The sequence below is a fragment of the Fistularia commersonii genome, chromosome 9 (assembly GCF_037954325.1).
Source record: "Fistularia commersonii isolate RoL2024-O1a breed Wild chromosome 9, RoL_Fcom_v1.0, whole genome shotgun sequence".
NCBI lineage: Eukaryota > Metazoa > Chordata > Actinopteri > Syngnathiformes > Fistulariidae > Fistularia > Fistularia commersonii.
Window position 1 is genome coordinate 11473964 of NC_141292.1, and position 20134 is coordinate 11494097.

At 41.3% G+C, this 20134-nt stretch overlaps 1 protein-coding gene across 1 annotated transcript in view; it reads right to left on the minus strand.

Moving 5' to 3' along the window:
- LOC147231220 (transmembrane protein 132C) overlaps positions 1-14942 on the minus strand; it is a 183140-nt gene extending 168198 nt beyond the window's left edge. Inside the window, exons 1-2 of the mRNA XM_086152489.1 lie at positions 14780-14942; positions 14107-14324 (exon numbers count right to left, since the gene is read on the minus strand). Of these exons, the coding sequence (XP_086008615.1) occupies positions 14107-14155 (49 nt within the window). The 5' untranslated portion in view covers positions 14156-14324; positions 14780-14942. The remainder of the gene's footprint in view (positions 1-14106; positions 14325-14779) is intronic.
- Positions 14943-20134: the final 5192 nt, after the last annotated feature.

Genomic DNA, 20134 nt, shown 5'->3' on the forward strand with positions numbered 1-20134 from the left:
GGAGAAAGCCACATCCAATCATTGAAGAAATAGAGAGTAAAATCCCTTTGCTTTTAAACCGATGGAGACCCAAACCTTTAAGAAATTGTTTGGTTTTATTCAAAGTGAGCCTCAGTATTTTCATGAGTTGAGCGGCTACAAACCTGTCTGGTAATTTTCATTTGTCATTGTCAACCAAAACATTTTTTACAATTGATCAAAACACACAATTACATGAATAATTACACAAGACGACATGGTTGTCTGAGAAAGACAAGGGTGTCTTTTGTACCAGTTGTTTGAATTCCTACACAGACGGAAGAGCGTGATTTTCATACAGCATAATTGTTGTCATGTTTTATTTGCATTATCTTGGAAAAGAAAGAAAAAGACTGCAATTATTGCAATTACAAATGCAAATTTTTATTCATTGAGAACACTTTGCACAGAGAGATGATAAAAACAATCCTGGCAAATCAAAGAATTTAAAAAGAAAAGAAAACACATGAGAAAGAGGAGCTACTGTGGCACGTTATGCGATCCTTCTAGCATTTGAATTTTGGTAAGTCTGAGCATTTTAGCCTAAGAAAATAGCAGAATAAAAAAAAAAAAAAACAATCGGCAGAGGTAAGGAGGATGCCAAATTTTTTTTTTTGTCTGCGTTATTTTCGAAACTATTATCTGACTCCTTTCAACCATTCATTCATTCATTCTCTAACTGTCATTCTCGCGCTCAGGGTCACGGAACTGATTTCAACTGTCATTGGGGAAGAGGCAGGATTCACTTGAACCGGACAGGAGTCGCACACCCATATTTAGAGACAAACCATTTTTCACACTCTCTTTCTCACTTCTGGGCACTTTATAGTCTCAAATGAACCTACTGTATGTTTTCAGACCACGGAAGGAAACCAAAAAACATGCAAACTCGATTTTTTAATGCAGAACCAATTAGCGCAAAAGCTCATGAACTGTGCCACCATGTCACCCTCCGCTCAACCATCCCAATCATTTTCTGGGTCACTGATTCATCAGGGGGCGGGATGGTGACACAGCGGTTAGCGCTGCAGCCGCACAACATGAAGGACCCCGGTTCGATTACAAAAACGGGACCTTTTCTGCGTCGAGTTTGTATGTTCTCCCCATCTCTCAGTCCAGGGTTTACCCATCCTCTCGCCCGATCGCAGCTTGGATAGGCTTCTCGCTACCCTGAGAGCAAGATACGTGGCAGACGATGGATGATTTAACAGATAGTTACAGTGGCTGACGCATGTTTTGCACATACAGTATTACACGGTCAGCGCACTTGACTTTTTGTTTAATGTCACACCATCGAATACACTAGGCATGAGCTCTTATGAGTCAGCACGGGTTTCTATGGAACCTATTTATTTAAGATCCTCGACAAGTACAATTATATGAGTGAAATTTATGGTCGTTTATTTCAGCAAATTCTTTTTACAATTAAGACAAGACAAGACAAGACAAGACAAGATAAGACAAAACAAGATAAGATAAGATAAGATAAGATAAGATAAGATAAGATAAACTTTATTGATCCCCAGAGGAGAAATTCCTTTGTCACAGCAGCGTGACAGTTATGTCAAAAAATGAAAAAGTAAAATAAATGTGAATATAAATATAAATAGAGAGACAGATGACAGAAGATAGCAAGACATCCACAAATAAATAGACAGCAGCAACAGCAACAACAACAACAACATCAGGGATAATATTGGCCAATAAAGGAAGAGTAAGGGTGAAAAATACAGAACTGAACTAAACAACAATATAAATAGTGACAATAGCAATGACAAGAATAAAATAGATAAACAAAAATGGGCAGGGACCAACAAGGATAAGAAAGACAGCAGAGTTAGGGCATGATGTGGATGGGTGAGGAGGTGAGGTTGTGGAAGCAGCACAGATGCACCTCAGGCCGGTCAGAGTTGTGTATCGTCCAGACTGCTGTTATACAATCTGATGACCGTGGCCAGAAGGAGCATCCGAAACGTTCGGTTCTGCACCAGGGCGGCGTGAACCGCTGGCTGAAGGAGCTGCCCATCAGCCACAGCTCGGCATGCAAGGGGAGGGAAGGATTGTCCAGGATAGCTCCCAGTTTGTCCTTCACCCTCCCCACTGCCACCAATTAAAGATGGTCCAGATTCAGTCCCACCACCAAGCAGGCTTTCCTCACTATCTTGTCTAGCCTGTTGACCTCTCAAGTCCTGGCAGCGCCCCACCAGAACACAATACCAAAGAAGAGTGTGTCGGCTACCATAGACTGGTAGAAGGTCTTGAGGAGCTACAGATGAGACCTCAGTCTCCTTTGGAGGAACCCTTCCTGTAGAGTGCATCAGTGTTGTGTGACCACTCCAATCTACTGTCAATGTGGACCCCAAAGTACTTGTGGGAGTCCACTATCTCCACCTCTTCACCCTGGATGCTGATTGGTTCCTTCTCCTCAGATTCTTCCAGAAGTCCACAACCATCTCCTTGGTCTTGGAGATGTTGAGTAGGAGATGGTTCTGGTTGCTCCACTAAACAAAACTCACGATCGGACCTCTGTACTCCTCCTCGCTGTCATCGTTGACTCAAATTAGTCCTTGCATATTAACCTTTGTCTTCATCAAACCACAATAAATATGAATACACTGTAAATCCAATCTTTTCAATGAAGGGCTGGATCAATATTTCACTGCCACATCTAAAAAAAAGAACCAATCAAGTATGGATTATGGTTGCTTGTTTGTATATACTGTATTCCCAAAGAGTCCAACCTTGCAGTCAGAATGGGCATTTCAATTTTCATCAGCAACTACAAGGTACAAACTAAGCAATAGGAACAATGTCTTTGTTTTCTGAATCGTAACTGACAATCGAAGAAGATAAATAAATGATTGTCCTGTTTGTTGTCTCTTATATAAATTCAGGACCATCTAGAGAGCGGTTTATGTAGGTCAACCAGACACAGCTAATTTACTGCATGAATGTCTCTCAGTATTTTGCTTAAATAAAAAGAAAAAGAAAAAGAAAAAGAAAAAGGGGCAGATATTTGTAATGCTACTTCTTCTATTACATATTTTCTTCCTGACCAGGGTCAGAGGCAACCTTTTATCATCATCAAGCTCAAAAACCTACATCATCCCAGGTGAAGTAACATGATGCCTTTGACTCACTGTACCAAAACAACAATTACCATGAATTAATTCCAGTTTAAAATATGTTGACAGAAATGTGAATGTTTCCAGATAAACATGACAAGTTAAATATTGTCTGTAATTAAATTTATTTCAATCAGCTGAATATTTATTCAATCTGCAAATATAGGTGTCTGGATTTGACAGTAAATATTAACGTGCAGAGGACGTCGGTAAAAAAAACAAAGCAAAGTCTGAACATGACCTTGTCTGTGTACTCGCACTCCAGGGGCTCTAAATATATTATCTTAATTAGACCCTGACATAGTTGTGAAAACCAACAACGTACTATTTAATAAAAGAAAACCATCTTGTTTTGAAAGAAAATGTTTGCGTAATCAAGACTCTGTCCTTCAAACTCTGAGAAGACCAACCATTTGCAACATCTGTAAACATACACTGTAGCTGCCATGTCAATGACAAAAATGATGCTGAGACTGACTTTTGGTGAATTTAGTGAACGGTATTATACACTATTTCACACTCCTGAGTATGACAGCAGAGCCTCAGTTGGTGGGGGAGGGTGAGGGATTGTCTCATTGCTTCTAACAGTCTTATGGCTCGTGGGGAAAAAAACTGTTGATAAATCTTGCGGTTCGAAAGCTCCGGAACCAGTTCCCTGAGGCCAGCAGCGACTACAGTCCATGATGGATCCGTGGTCAGGCAGCGTCTTTTTGCTGTGACATCGACAAGAGGAAGTGAGTTTCCGATGACTTTCTCCACTGTTCTCACCCCCTGTGAGAGGCTTTGCAGGCTCCTGGCCAAATGAAGATGCACATGGTCAGAATGCACTCTATAGCAACTCTGTAGAAGTTAGAAGTGAGCTCAGACTGTCCGTTATCTGCACCCCATGGGACTACCTCCCCTGCTGTCTCATTGATGAGGAGACAGGCGTGACTGGGATGGCGGCTCCTGAAGTCTCCTAGGTTTTGTTGGCATTCAGGACCCGGTTGTTTTTCTGTAGATGTTTCAGCTTCTCCCTGTACGCCAGGTCACGTCATTCTTTGACGAGACCCACTGCTGCTATGATGCATGTATACTTCACGATGTGGGTAGTGGTGGCACAGAACTGGCACAGATGTTGTGAGTAACAGGGAGAACATGAGAAGACTCAGGAAACAGGCTTGAGTAGAGTTGGAGCACTAGGGACGCTGGTGCCCACCCACTCCTACTGACCCGAAGTCTGTTGGAAGTCAAGCAGTCAGTTGCAGAGGGGGGAGGGGAGCAATAAAAGCCAAAATCTTTAAAATATTGGAAAGCTGTTGAGTGATCACCACCTGTTGGTGAACTAGATCAGCGGGAAGTCTGCCAGAGAGACCTGGCAACCCACAGAGCCAGCCCACATGGTAGTCAGTTCACAACTTGTGGTGAAGGTGAAGGACAGTGAACTTTAGAAAAGCAGGGCCTAGTGTAGCCTATATACAGAGATGGTGGCGTCTGTTTTCCAAAAAGGGGAACCGCAAAGTGTGTTCCAACAAGATGGGGACAACACAGCTCAGTCTCTTGAGAAAAGCTTACATAAGGGTGCTGGGTATAATACTTGGTTTGTAAAAAAAAAAAGGTTCATTTTGGAGGAAAAAAATCTAGATTCCGTCCTGGTTGTGGAACAGCTGACCGGTTCGTTCATTTCCCGGAGAGTTCTAGGGTCTGCCTAGATGGTCTTGGTTGACTTGGAGACAGTGACTCATTGGACACAAGCTTGTGTCCCATGAGATGGTCTGCAGGGTCACTGTGCAAGTAAGGGATGCGAGTTGTATTGGTATGAGTTTGACATAATATGTACAAACACCAAAGGTGCCGTGTCTGTGGACTGAGGGTGAAGCTTCATCTTCTAGCTCTGATCATCGTGGCCAATGGAAGTTAACTGAAAAATCAACCGAGGTCACAAAAGATCCCTTCTTGACAAGTGTGATGGCACTGGCCAAACCCAAACATCCAAAGAGGGAATCAAAGACTTTGTAGAAAGCTGGAATCAATGTGGTGCAGAGGTTTAAAGCTAAAAACAGGTCACTTAGTGCTACAATACAACCTTAAAATTATATTCATACCCAAGAAGTAGCCACAGCACTTGGAAAACATTTTGCAAAGCAAGCACCTTGAGATCGGTGGTGCATTCCAACAGATGAATTAAAATTCAGTCACAGTTTTAAGAAAATACACTCCCACACTTCACACAAGTCAGTTAAACCGGTGGAAATCTTCATCAAGCTGGTGCGCCAACGTGAGTTGCCAAGGAAACATCAAAATGCTCCATCGGCCAATGGAATTAAAAAAAAAAACAAAAAAAAAAAAAAACTGTTTTTGCATCAACAAATCGTGCTGCTGCTATGTGAAGACAGAGTCCGGACCTGCCCTAGAATTAACTATCCAGCTCCATGCTACTTTTAGTCTCTCACTGCCAACTTCAGTTCCTCATAATATAACATATGATAAATTGATTTTGATTTTAAGAAAAGACAGAGGGAAATATCTCCTGATACACAGTTTCCTGTCAACTGGCCATTTATGCAGACGGCTGAAACCTGATGTACAGGGATTAAAAGTGAGGAAAAAATGAAATCACGGCTGTACCAATTAGATCCGAACATCATTGGCCACTGGTTGCTTTTTGCTTATCGCACCCGGGTTTAGGTGCTTCATTTCAAAGGGTGTGAATTTTTCTTCCTCACTACGCAACAAAATAGCATGAAATGAATCAACAATGAAAGTATAAATGAGCAAAGTGATATGCCAATATTTGTTTGCATACATGTTTCATATCAATATCATGATATTGATATGATCTGCTTCTTCTGCCCCCAAGTGGCCAAACAATAAGAGCAGCTTTTATCAGTTTTCTATAATGTACGATCAGCCAAATTGTGAGAAACTCCTTCAGGACTACAGATGGACTTGTGCTAGGAAATGATTTATGTTTTCCCGGGGAATCGCTAATCCAGAGGGACTCATTTAAATTAAGGATTGCGTTTTAGTATCAGCACTGTTGAGACTTGAAAATTGATTTCCACAGGGGCAGTTTTGAGGGTGGGGGGCTTTAATTAACAGAACGTAGTTTGCATCCGGAAATAAAATGCAATCACAGCGGTGATATGATAACACATGTTTTTAGGATTTAAGTTTCGTCTCAACGTTGGGAGTTTCAACCTGTACAGATGTTTAAGTCTTTACAGAGCTTTTGCCGAGGGAAACAAATGGTCTCAGTTTAATCACCTCCCATGACACTAATTTGGAAATCGGATCTGTTTATCCTAAAGATTTCATATAAACTAAGAAACACACAAGTGTAGACAGAGGGACGAGTAGATCAGAGAGAATCAAAAGTGAAAAAGGATATCAGGAAAGTATAAAACATAGAAAAATAAAAGCTTTATTATATCGTTGATGGTGATCTCTCTTTTGAATGGCTGTTCGAAACCACTTGGTCTTCTATGTTTTGAGATCTCTGCGATTATTGACAGAACTTTGTGCGTGAGAAAGGCAGCCAGGGGGGAAAAAAAAAAAAAATCAATATAACTGCACATCAATGAGGAGGAGCAAAAATGTATTGCTTGTGTGTGAGTGTGTGTGTGTGTTTGTGTGTGTATGTGTGCATGCGAAGAGAAGAGGGTGCTTTGTGTGAAAGAAAAAGGTTGTCTCTAGTTGGCTATTTTGCTCTTTGTTTTTCCTTTTTGACTTTCTAAAAACATTTTGTCCATTCTCAGAAAATATGCTATGTTTTTCGTTATCCGAACACAAGGCCAATTTATCATTTATAATCCCTCCTGTCCAATGCAAAATCTAACATACACTGTCAAAATATTGCTTTTTACTTTCTTAACTCGACTTGGTAAACATCTGTTTACTTGCATTCAGACATTAGTACGGATGGTATTTCAACAGAACTCATTTGATTCATACAGACAGTAAGAAATGTATTGTTTTAACCAAATTTTATCCCATTTGACATTTGTTGATTTTAACGGAACACCACCGGCATGTGAATCATCCACGCTACGCTTTTGTGCCCCGCGTCGCTTTGACAAATTGACTGACGGGAAACGTAATACATCAAAGAAACACAACAAAGTTCTTTTTGCAAGTTCATCATCAGAGAAGCTGACGCAGACGCGTTTCACACAGACGTCACGCGTGTCGCCGAGAGCAACAAGTGACTTGGCTCGGTTCAGAATTGCACCAAATTAGTTTGAGGCCGAAGCTCACGGGGCTTTTTCTTGAAAGCCGCGAAATTGGTATTTGTTTTAAGAAATTCAACTCGGTACAGAGCTCATACTGCGTTTCTCCCTTCGACTCGTGCGTTCAGTATAAAAATAAGACGCGTGGCTCTCGGGTGTAAAGTCTTCTTACGTTGCTCCCTGAAGGCCGAATGTATATTCTACTCTCATACAAGCCGTTACAGGATTTATCTCATGGCAGAATGTGGCGTATAACTCACTTCCAATACATAATTGCCATAGATTTGGAAAAGTAACAATACAGATTTGTCGAGAATCTTACTTTGCATTTACATTATTGATTCGTGTTTAATCGTGATAAAAGAGTTCGACTCTCTCATTTTGCAGATTCCCAGGCGGGGCGGTTTGTTATGTATTTAATGAATACTAAAGGTATTAGTACAACTGTTATTTTTTACTGATATCATTTGAGCCTGTCCCGCCAAACACTTATATCCCACTATGTCTCCCTGTCGAGAGGGAAGGCTGCAAACATTGAGCTCAGATCTGTCCAAGGTTTCTGCAGTTTTTTCTTGCCACTGTCGCCGATTGTTTGCTCATAGCGGGAAAGTTGGGTTTCTGTCAATCCTTACAAAAAGGTGTACACGTAAAGTGTCACAAAACAACTCTATTGGTATTTTGTGCTATACAAATAAAATCAGTTACTGTGTTACTAATAGAAAAACAATTTAGAAGAATCTCATTAGGTGGTTGCTGCTCCTTAAATATAGGGGTTGATGGCCCTTGGTTTTCCTTCATCCATGATTTTGAATCTAATATCTTACAAAATGTGGCGAATAAGACATCTGAAAGATGGCTCTGACAAAAACCCATTAGTGCCAGCTGTGAGAAAAATTATGAGTATTTAAGAGACCAGCTAAATGTTTGGCCTTCAGGCCTCAGTAGCACGTATCCGGCCTTTTTATATGGTAATTATTTTTTCAGCTCTTTGTAATGCCCTTTCATAAACAGTTTGGAGGAAATGGGAGAAAGCGAGAGGTTTTTGTCATGTAAGGCAACCATGGGGTTTTGCTCTTTCTTTGCACAAAATCACTGGCCAATAGGAATGAACCTGACCAGGATTTTTAGATTAAAATCAAATGAGGCCGTGCTCTAAAGGAGGAAGGCGAGAGTTTACATTTTATATTGTTCAAGATAGCGCAAGGTGACTCTGGGTTCTTTCTGTCTTTTCAGTGTCATGTATGTTGACGCTTTTTTATTTTTTTCAACATCTACTGTGGCAGCCGAGGAAAACAGTTCTGAAATATATATTCCATTCAACAAAATCCACTATAACCTCCGATCATTTTTTTAAAGCACAGTCAAAAAAAAAAAAAGAGTAAATCAACAGTAAATTGTTTATTTTCAAGCAAGGATTGTAACGGTGTTCACGAATTCCACCAAAATAGAATTGCATCTCAAGTGACAGATAATTAATAAACCTGTTGTGCGAATGAGAGGAGTTAATGGGTTTACTCAATGGGTTTACTGCCTGTGACGGACAAAGAATGACAATACAACAAAAAAATCAAGCCAGAATCAATGCGACAACACCAGAAGGTCCACGGCGTCGCACAGACCAACCAAAAGGGCCAGATGAACCGACTAAAATTACTAATGTAAGATTAATGTAGATCAAGTTACGGTTAGAGGAGGGTAATTTATGTACAAGGATTTTCATGGTTTCAAATGTAAGTTAGCATCCCAGAGCTAAACAGCTAAAACCCACAGCTCACTATATCATTGAGGGGAAACAGACATTTATGATGATGCACAGTGCCAGGGGCTCTTGTGAATGTTGTTCAGGCTATTTGTTAAGATTATTTGTATATTTATTTATATATTTACTCAAGAATGACCGCATGGAAGTTAGCGTGTCCGCTGCACAACAAGAGAGTCCCTGGTTCGACTCCATCAGAGGGCCTTTCTTCGCAGGGTCTCTATGTTCGCCTCATTTCTCCAGGGGTTTTCTTTAGGTTCTCCTGTTTCGCCCTCAGGTTCATCGGAGACCCGAAAAATTGGCCAAACGTGTGAATGAAAGAATGAATGGTTGTATATCTTTATATGTGGCCTGGCGACGGTTCCAGAGTGAACCCCGAATCTGGGATAGGCTCAACCGCCCCTACGTGACCCTGCAGGAGAAGCAGTATGCGGATTGAATGAACGAATAAGGCAAATTATATATTCAATGCACAAAAAGCTAAATATCCAGCTACCTAGCCATAGAAGTAAAGACATGCCTGTTGTCCGTCTCACCCTAAATCTTGACAATCATTAAAACTCAAACCGCCGGTCAAAACGTTGCAATTTTTATGCAACGCGTCCTGCCATCACCAAATTACTTCTATCTTTAGTTTTGCTTGCCTTCCATCCAATTCGTCTTTAAGGGTCTCCTTGGGAGCGAGTACATCATTGTCTGGATGATTTGTCCTCCGGACATTAAAATGTTTAAGCTCTCAGACTCGTACCATGGGAGCCGGAGTCATTCATTCATTATCTTTGCCGCTTTTCCTGCGCTCAGTGTTGAGCCTAGACACGATGTAATAACGCGCGAGTCGGGGTTCCCCCTGATCCAGCCACCGCTCGATCACAGGGCCACGTAGAGACACGCAACCATTCACTCTCTCATTCGCACATCTGGGTAATTTACAGTCTCCGATGAACCTCCTGCATGTTTTTAGATTGCGATGGGAAACTTGAGAAAACCCGCACGCACAGGGAGAACATGCAAACCCAAAGAACTTTCTTGCTTTCAGACGGTAGCGCTGAAAACTGCGCCATTGTGGCTAAATTGAGATAAATTCAAACTTTTTTTCATTTTTGTAACAAGTATGTGCTGCTAATAGAGGTGGTGGTTAAGTGAGAAAGGGCTGCTAGAAAGGTTGCATTGATTTGGAAAGTTCATATAAGGGTCACAGAGTTCAAGTTTATATTGATTTGCATATTATATTCACTTAAATAACCTTGCCAAAACAAAAGCACGCCGTACGGAATAGAGAAAGTGAGACGTTAAAAACTAGCCACACTGACAGTTAGATATCATTGCTGTTGAATATAATCCACCGGGTTTTACAGGATTGTCAAATATAAATGTTCTTGTCTTGGCGACAAGGCTGAATAAGCAGCAGCGACGCTGACATTCTGGGCTGTCTACAACACTCTGAATAACAAGCCTGAGAGCTAAAGGACATACACAAGGCCAAATACGCTGCGGCAATGGGACATAATGAAAATATAAATTGAACGCAAATTGTCCCAAAATTCAGACAGCCTCTTTGGCACCAATTTAAGAGGAAGGCTAAAGTTAAAATTAAGCTGAACGCATTTCAACACCTCCACTTTTTAAACACATGGCATTAAATCCCACACATTTTAACACCGGTTAAAAACGTTTTAAACATATTCTGATAGAGCTATACAATGACACATACTGTGTCTACTTTGCACCAGGAGTTTCACATGTAGATATTAAAACTGAAGGAATAATGCATTATGCTTTACAATGGGGGAATAAATGATTCTGTATTACAGCGGTCACAATAGAGTAAAGTCTCTTTCACTTCTGCACATTAAACCAATTGTAGCATAACCCCTGAAAAACGTATGAGAGCGAAGACGGTCTGAAAAAGTCAGACAGGCAATTAAGCTTCAATCAGGACAACAGATGAGCAGGCTGCTTCCGCATCGTGTCTCGCCTCAGGCGCCGAAGGCAAGCGAAGAATTTCCGGTCGGCGGGATCCCTCCTGACCCAGACGAGATCCCCCCTCGTTGCCGACACGTGAACGGGATCCGGCCCGGGTTCTTCCGAAATCGTTCGTTCGGAAAGCTTAATTAAAAATGTCGAATTACTGTTTTCAAACCCAAATCCAGATCCATTAAAATGAGGCTGCATCAGCTATAGGTCATTTATAACACGGTCTTTAACTTTGACAGCTTTACTTTTTCATTTCCTAGTAACAACGCAAAATTATTTTTTTTTTGTTTCTGCTTGAAAAGCCATGTTTAATCTATCACCTTTAGCATTTACATTTACGATATCCTTCAGCACGTCGGCCGATAGGGTGAATTTCCGGTATTGCGATGGCAGGCGTGACAGCAAGTGGATGCGTAAATCTCCCGATGTGCCGTTCAGTGCATTATCTTCTAGGAATTCCAGCGCGATCAAATGGCAGACAAGTTATATCATCCTAAGGGTGTCTGCACACTCGGTGGCTGACTGACAGGGTAGAACCTCTCCATCCCTCCACCGCCACAACACCCAACTCTGGGTTTTACGGTCCGAAAAGGAAGCCGTAGGTTCATCGGAGACCCCGAATCGCGAGTGAATGGCTGTTTGTCTCCATCTTCATGAATGATTGAGCGTTTAAATCTGAAACGTGAACCAGCAAATGGCTCTAAGACAGGGGTCTCAAACCACATATGGCCTGATTTAATGTCAATGGGGCCGGATCAGTAAAATCATTACCTAGAAGTAACATTAAATCCAAATTTTTCCTTTTTTTGTAGTGTAAAGGAGGTAAACAAGTAAACTGGAAAAATCTGTATATGCAACTGTTCCTATTAAAAATACATGACGAATTAATATTAAAAGTGAATATTAAAAAAGAATTGATGAAATTACACCCTTAAAATATTGATGAGTTAAAGAGAAAATCTTGTCACTGTGGGAAAATTTTAGAAAATTTATTAGTAGCATGTATAAGAGGAAGTATAATGTTTACAAGGCTAACGATGGCTATTCTGCTTAATAGATCAATGTTTTTAATTTTGCACGTTTTTTTTTTTGCTTACTTTTTTTGTGTTTTTTATAGAAATAAGAAAAGGAAATATCGTTTCAACAATGTCGCTAGACATTTTTTCATCAAAAAAATCATTTTGTTTTCAAATTTTGAAGCAAAAAAAGACATTGCAAAGTTACTTTTTCATTCTTTTCCTTGCCTTTTTTTTTTTTTTTTTTAATGCATGTGAGGAAAAAAACGCGCTTGCCGCACTAACACAGAGATTTGATTTCAGGCAGGGGGCCACAAAATATCGTTCCGAGGGCCACAATTGGCCCACGGGCCGCGAGTCCGAGACCCCTGGTCTAAGACATGTGAATGAAAGTGAATATTTTTATGTTTACATAATGAGTGAATGAGAGCGCAAATAGTAGTATGTCTATATGACATGTGAATGAATGAGTGACTGGTTGCATGTCTCAATATGTGGCCCCGTGATTGGCTGATGCCTCTCGGCCAATGACAGCTGGGATACTTCAGGATAAGCAGTATAGAGAATGAGTGAATGCATGAATGAATGAATATTCCTCAAGTTACAGGATTCCTACTGTTGCCAAAAACTGGCGCAAAGCATTTTTAAACTTTATAAAAATGATTTTCACCCTCATCGATGATTTGCTGAAACTTTTGAGCAGACAGGGTTTTTTCACCTTCACTTTTCTCCCTGATCTTGGGAGACATTTTAAGTTAATTGCACGACAAGAAATGAGTCCAGTAAAAACTAGGGAGGAAAAAACAAGAGGAAAAGGAGCCACGGACACTCGCCGTGGGGAGGGGAAGAAGAGTTTGCACAGCTGGCTCTGTCTGTCTAAAGGGAACAATATTTGTATAACAACATCTCCAAATCATGTGTACTAACACAATTACAAAACTAGTATTGTAATTAGCTCTTAAAATTGTATTTTCAATGGATGTATGAGCGACTTTGTGCTGCACTATTTCCTGGCAGATGGTAAATGTCATATTTAATCTGTATCACCACTAGTGGGTCAAAATTAAAAAAAAATGACTAATTCCAAGTTATTACAGTGAAATAACCCACATTTTGCCCGTAACTTGAAATAAGAGATAGAATCAAATTTGTGGTGTTTTTAAGCTGTGAATATGATAAACTGAACACCCGGGATGCCAAATGATGCACATTTGTAATATGACTGCATTACCACACCATGAGCTGATGCAAAATAATTGACTCTATAAAAAAAAAGGGTGATTTAATTTTAATTCTTTTTTTTTATTTATTTTTTTATTTTATTTTAATTCAAATCTATTGAGTTTATATTCATGTGCAGACTCTGAGAGAAGTCACGAACGTCATTGATGAGCAGTTGGAGAAGGACGCTTTCCACACAGGAGTACAAAACACACACACACACACACACATTCCATCGAGATGTTCCACGCGTGGAGGTACGCGTGGATGTCCCTCAGGTGCACACGGCAAAACTTCGTGGGGGTGGGACACACACACACACACACACACACACACACACACACACACACACACTTCCTTAGTTTGGCTTTGCATCCCGGTGTTCCGCATTGGTTACCGTGCACATCCGACCACACTGCGGTTCCAACACCAACACCCCCGCACACACACATACATACACACACACACACACACACACACTCTCTAGGCGACTGTCACAGTTCGTTCATGTTAATATAACAAGTCATTTTGTATTCTGCCATAACAGCTTACAGCTAATTATGTGTCTCATAAATTATGTAGGTCCTCTTGGCTGAAAGGAAATCATTTGCATTTCATTACTTGTTTCACACCGAGTGAAATCACTCAATAAAGGCTGACGCTCTTGCGGTGCGCCTCATTACGTGACCGCGTCTTTTTATGCGCCATTTCCATAATTCATGCGGGGACGCGCGGAAAAAAAAAATAAATAAAAATAACACAAGCGCTCCTCGAGGTTTTCTTACCTGCGCACAGGAGGAGCGCGGCGATTCCCACGCAACAGAGCGGCTCCATGTCTCTTGCCGTGTCTTTTCGACAGCTGGTTCACGGGTGGATGGGTGGATCGGTGGGTGTCGGCGATAAAACTCCTAAAGCGGAGAGACTCGCAACTTTTCCACGCGGTTCACGCTCGCCGTGCGCTCCCCCGTTTAAACCACGCTTTCGTGTTTCCGTGCGGCGCCACCTGCCGTGACACAAAAAAAGGAGACGGTCAGCGGGGATCCTAAAGCATAAATAGATAAAATTATAACATAAAAATGAGGGCTTCTCCGAGCACAAAATAGTAATAACAACGTAATAATGATGGGAATTTATTATTTTGTCACGGGGGCGCGATTTATTCCTTTTTGAGTCATGACTCGATGAAAACGGGTGTCAGAGGAACCCCCCTCCCCCCCAGTCTCCAACAAGACCCTCGGAACCCACCCCACATTCCGTGGATTTTTTTTTTTTATTGACACGCATGCCATGTTTTTCTCAACCACACATACACACATTCAAGAATTTAGGATAAATAGTTGTGAAACAGCCGATGGAGATGACGCACTGAGATACCGGGAAAAAAAACGGAAAAAAGAAAGAAAAAAAGTCCACGCATCTTTCCACGGCGATGAAAGTGATGCAGTGTTTCCTTCTTACCATTTCCCTCAGTGGGCAACATGTGAACGCCGCATCGATCCAACATTGGCGTCAAAATAACCTCTCCACCGACCACGTCGAAAAAAAAAAAAGTCCTCAGAGGCTCAGAGTTGTTCTTTTTTTTGCCTGTTTTTTTCCCAAAAAAAAAAAAAAAAAAAAAAAAGACCAAGACGCGTGAATTGCCGTGCCGAATCTCCGTGGAGGTTCACGGGTGGGAGGAGAAGGAGGATGAGGAGGGGGGGAGCTGGATCCACTCCAATACACCCGGGTCCGGCCACTCACAGATGCAGACTGCGCTATCTATGAGAAAAAAAAAATCCGTCCCTCAACTTTCCACGCGAAGGAACGGCGCGGAGAGTCTGAGTGGATCTGGAGCCGCCACCGCCGCCGCCGCCGCCACCGTGCGCTCCGCGCTCCGCGCCCCGTGGCTGTGGAACGGAGAGTGTTGATGCAGAAACGGAGAGGATGACTCCGGGCTGGACTGGCAAATTAGGGTGTTTGCGAGCGTCACGCTGGAGAGCACAGCGCCATCCAATCTCACAACCCACGAAGATTGCTTGCCCCCCCCCCCCCCCCACCCCACTCCCACATCCCTCAAACCTCCCAACGCACAAACACACGCTAAAACACACACTAACATATACCTGAGTATGTGCAAAAGCGAACTTGGATCCACAGGGTGCTGGAGAGCAGCCTCCGTTAATCTGGGTAATTAAATATCATGATGGGACGCAACGTGATCATAAAGCTGTTCTAATGAATTCAATCTATCACAGAACGGCATTTTTTATATTTATATTGGACCAAACCACATTTTACTGTCTCTAAATACCTATTGAAGTTAATAATAATGACGGGAATATCATTAAATATATGAAATCAAAATATTAAATATATATATCTTTTTATAATAATAACATACAATATATGTCTCACAAAGCAGACTTATTTTTCATTTTTTATGCTTTTATTTATTTTGGATGAAACCACATTAGTGGCTCTAAATGCACAGTAAAGTTATTAATGCGGGGGAATATTAACTAACTCATATCAAAATATCAGATACATTTAAATGTTTGTCTGCCATCAATCACAAGCTAATTTTATTTTATTTTATTTGTTTTAATATACTTATTCAAATGTTTATAACATCTCCGGCAAAGCTGTTTTTTTTTTGTTTTTTTTTTCATTTTACATATTGACTTGCTTGCTTTTTTGGGGCCAAACCACATTCTACTGGCTTTAAATTGACAATGAAGTTGATAACAAGGGGGGGGAAATAAATGAATAACCTAAATTAAAATATCAAATACGTGTTTTTATATTACCTATCACAAGCTGTTTTATTTAGTCGGAATCATATCCCGTTTCAGTGGCTCTAAAATTCGCAGTGAAGTCGAAAAATCTGATCTAAAACATGATATTAAGAAGGAGAAAAAAGCACTCCTCACCTGAGGTATTTAATGCTCTTGACACTGATGATGAGGAATGGGAGGAAAAGGGGAGAAATGATTCAAACTGTTGGGTCACAGGTCGCTCATGAGAGCCAACAGTGCCCCCTACGGGGCACATGCAAAATCAATTAGCACTGGATTTTTCTGGCTCATTTTTGAGGAAGTGCTGCAGAGTGTGTGGGATAAAGACATCGATTTAACCGGCTCAGTAACTTACAAAGGTTGGCCCTGCAGGATTCAGAGCGCGAGACGACGTAACGTCATCATGTATACGGACGAAGGTCACAGTGGATGATGTTTCAAGGTGGCTTAAATAAACTCAATGTGGGGGAGCAAATACAAAATAAAAAAAAACTAAATACGTGCTAATAAAGATGTTGTAATAGTGTTATTGAAGTCATACGTGTATCCAGCGGAATCGGAAAAATTTGAATCGGCTTTTTTGACCAAGAATTTTCGCGCATACAAGGAATGAGTTATACGGAGGTAAAAAAAAATGACTGGATGAGAACGTTGTAAGCGATAAAAAATTCAGAGTATCCGTTCAAGCAATTAGGTGATGATTCAGTTAGTCGGGTTGTGCAAAGATGAGATGATCAAGTACAGATGTTATTGATATTTTTACTTCTTTTACGCACAAAGAGATGGGAGAGTCCATACAACTCTGTGAATGAGACAAAAATGCCATCGAGTGTTGAGTTGTGCCGTCCCGTAGCTGAAGCCCGGCAAAAAAGTGCCAAACATCGATCGCAGGCTGACAAAAGAGAGTCGGAGGGACCCTGTGGCGTTCAACTTTCGCTTGTGCGTCCCCTTTAAAGCCCCATCGCAATCTTTCAAATAAAACTAAACCACTCAAGGCAAACCGGTTCTTTTCTATAAAACCTGTAAGGACACCTGGAATAATTTCCTTTTTTATGGACATACGGCTTCAGCTGCTGTCAAAAGTCTCAATTGGTCGTATTTTTCCAATCAAGCTAGAAAGTCCAAATATATAATTATCATGTTTCCTGCATTAGGCAGTCGCGTGTCTCCGGAGCACATTATTACTTTAACGTTGATGTTCGAACAATGTTCGTTTAATACTCTGAAGAGTCGTAAGAGACAGATGATGCCTCGTAATATCCGAGCTGGAGCAGCAGCCATCAAAACTGTCGTCGGTTAAAAACACATTCTGGAAGGTCTCTGACAGCCTTTCATTAGAAGCCTCCCTCCTTCCTCTATTTTTTTTTTTTTTTTTGCCCACAAATTTCCTTTTCCTGTCTACTCATTTACACTCGGGGAAATATTTTGGAGGACACAGAGGTTTTTAAAAGTCCCTTCGGAGCCGCTCGTCATCGTGGCGATCTAAGAACTGAACGAATATAAATCCCGTTAATGAGCCGGGAGGCAAAAATTGTTGCATATTGAATAATTTTCTGTGGAGACATTTAACGTTATACGGACACATTTGTCTCTGTTATTCAGTTTCCCTTGATTGTACGTATAAAGATCGGGAACATCCCTTCATAACATGCAAATGAGTAAAAAAAAAAAAAAAAAAAAAAAACGTCATATTCCATGTCTTCATCGAAAAAGAGGTTCTGAATTCTCTTTCTGGGAGGATTTCATTCAGATAAAACTTCCAGCACAGCAATGCACGAAAAGAGAAACCAAATGCATGGATATTAATGCGCGAGCGTTCTTAGATTTCACAGCGGCGAAGTTTGTCTGTAGCCTGGTTTATGCGAAAGTTCACATGGTAAGTATTTGATAAGCTGCTGATGAAAGAGGCTAAAATAGACTTAAAACAGATTATCTGATGGCGGTGTTAAAAAGGGAACTACATGGCATCACCACCATGCTCAGACACTTTCTGAAGGGTAAATCCGAAACCGGGGGGTGCTGGGTGGGCGGCCTCCGGGGACTTTGTTGACCCCGATGGGAAGCTTCTCTAATTTTTTTTCTGTCCTGAGCCACCGGTTTCACAGTGGCTTGGCGAGCGAAACGACGTTTACGGAATAAGCTGGGTTTTTTTTTAACATTATTCTTCAATGCTGTGCTTTGAGCTTCAACCCAGAGCTGAACTCTCGACAAGGTGTTAACACGCAGCAAATTAGCGCAGGAGCAACCAAGACTGAGTTATAAGACGCAACTGCTACACATATATATTTTTTCTGTCTCTCCAAAGCAGTGGCAGCACCATGTCAAGGTTAGTTAACAGTTTGTCACTCAGTTACTGCGGTTATATCTGAAACAGCCAAAGCCAAACTTGATTCTGGACGCAAGCGACGCATCGGCAGGTCAAACGAAGGATTTATATCCCAGGTGTATCACAGATCTCACAAGTGTTTCTTCTTTCTCTAACTGGATCTTGTTGAAACCCTCTTGTCATGGCAACTGGACTTGAATTTCTTCACTTGAAGACATTTCACCTCCTCATCAGAGGTTAGAGAAGCCTCTCGGATGAAAGGTGAAACATCTTCAAGTGTCTGAAACATCTTCAGCCTCTGAAGAAGCCTCTCGGATGAAGGGTGAAACGTCTTCGAGTGAAGAAATTCAAGTCCGGTTGCCACAACAAGAAGATAGCAACAAGAATTCACCATGACCTGGGTGACTGAGAACCTCCACAGACATATTAACCGGATCTTAATTGTTGTTGCTAAGTTTATTGGTGGACATGGGGGTTTAGCACTTCTGCCTCACAGCAAAAAAGGTCCTCGGTTGGATTCCAAACGGGGGCCTTTCAGTGTATCATATCTTCAGGATACGGTCGAGCCTCATGTCCCTACCCGTCCCCTCCGATCTGCCACCTCTGGGCAACCGTCCATCCCATCACTGCCAATCGAACCGGTCTCGCTCCTCTCGGTCTTGGCTCCTCAGTGGTGGGACGAACTCCCGGAAAAGGTCAGAAAAGCGGGTTCGCTGCCGATCTTCCGCCGTGATCTGAAAACGTACCTCTTCACCAAGCACTACCACAATAATCGCACTGAGACCCCACCCCCCCCAAAAAAAAACCTGAAGAAATGAATGTATAAATGTATATGGTTTTGAGATGGTTATTTGGCAAAGTGGCGACTTCTGAATAACGACTACTGATGCTTTGGATTTTCGGTTATTGAATTGCAATTTTTGTAAGTCGCTTCGGATAAAAGCGTCTGCTAAATGACTGTAATATAATGTAATGTAGAGTTGTGTTCTCTCCGCCCCACCCCCCCATGGTCCAATCATATGCAGTAGGTTTATTGGAGACCCTAAATATGATGGGCTGAATGTCTCTATATGACATGTGACTGAATAGTTGTGTCATAATGATATGTGAATGAGCGAGTGAATGTTATGTCTCTATATGATATATGAATGAGCAGGTAAATACTTGCAAGTCTCAATATGATATGTGAATGAATGAGTGATTGGCCATATATCTCTACATGACAAGCGAGTGAGCAAGGGAATGATTTTATCGCTTTATATCTGGCCCTGTGATTGACCAGCAACTGGTCCAGGGTCTCGCCCAATGACAGCTGAGATAAGCTCCGGCACCCCTGCAACCCTGATTGCAGGATTAGTGCTATAGATAATGAATGAATGAATGAATGAATGAATGAATGAATGAATGAATGAATGAATGAAAAGTTCATTGATTTCTGATTTTAGCACAGCAGTTACAAAACAAATTATTTTCCGATCAAGTGTGTATCCTCCACATGTCGCCTTGTATCCTGCATCCTTTCTCTTGAACTCCTTGTGACATTACACTCCAAGAGTGGGATAAACGTAAGATTTAGCGTTGAACTTCTTCTTACATGAGATGTGACTTTGACTTTGTCCTTTGCACTCCTCTCTTTTTTTTTTTTTTTAGACCTGGAAACGGTGAAGAAAATCAGATTCGGCAGGATCTTATGGGTTTGTGACCAAAAGGAAG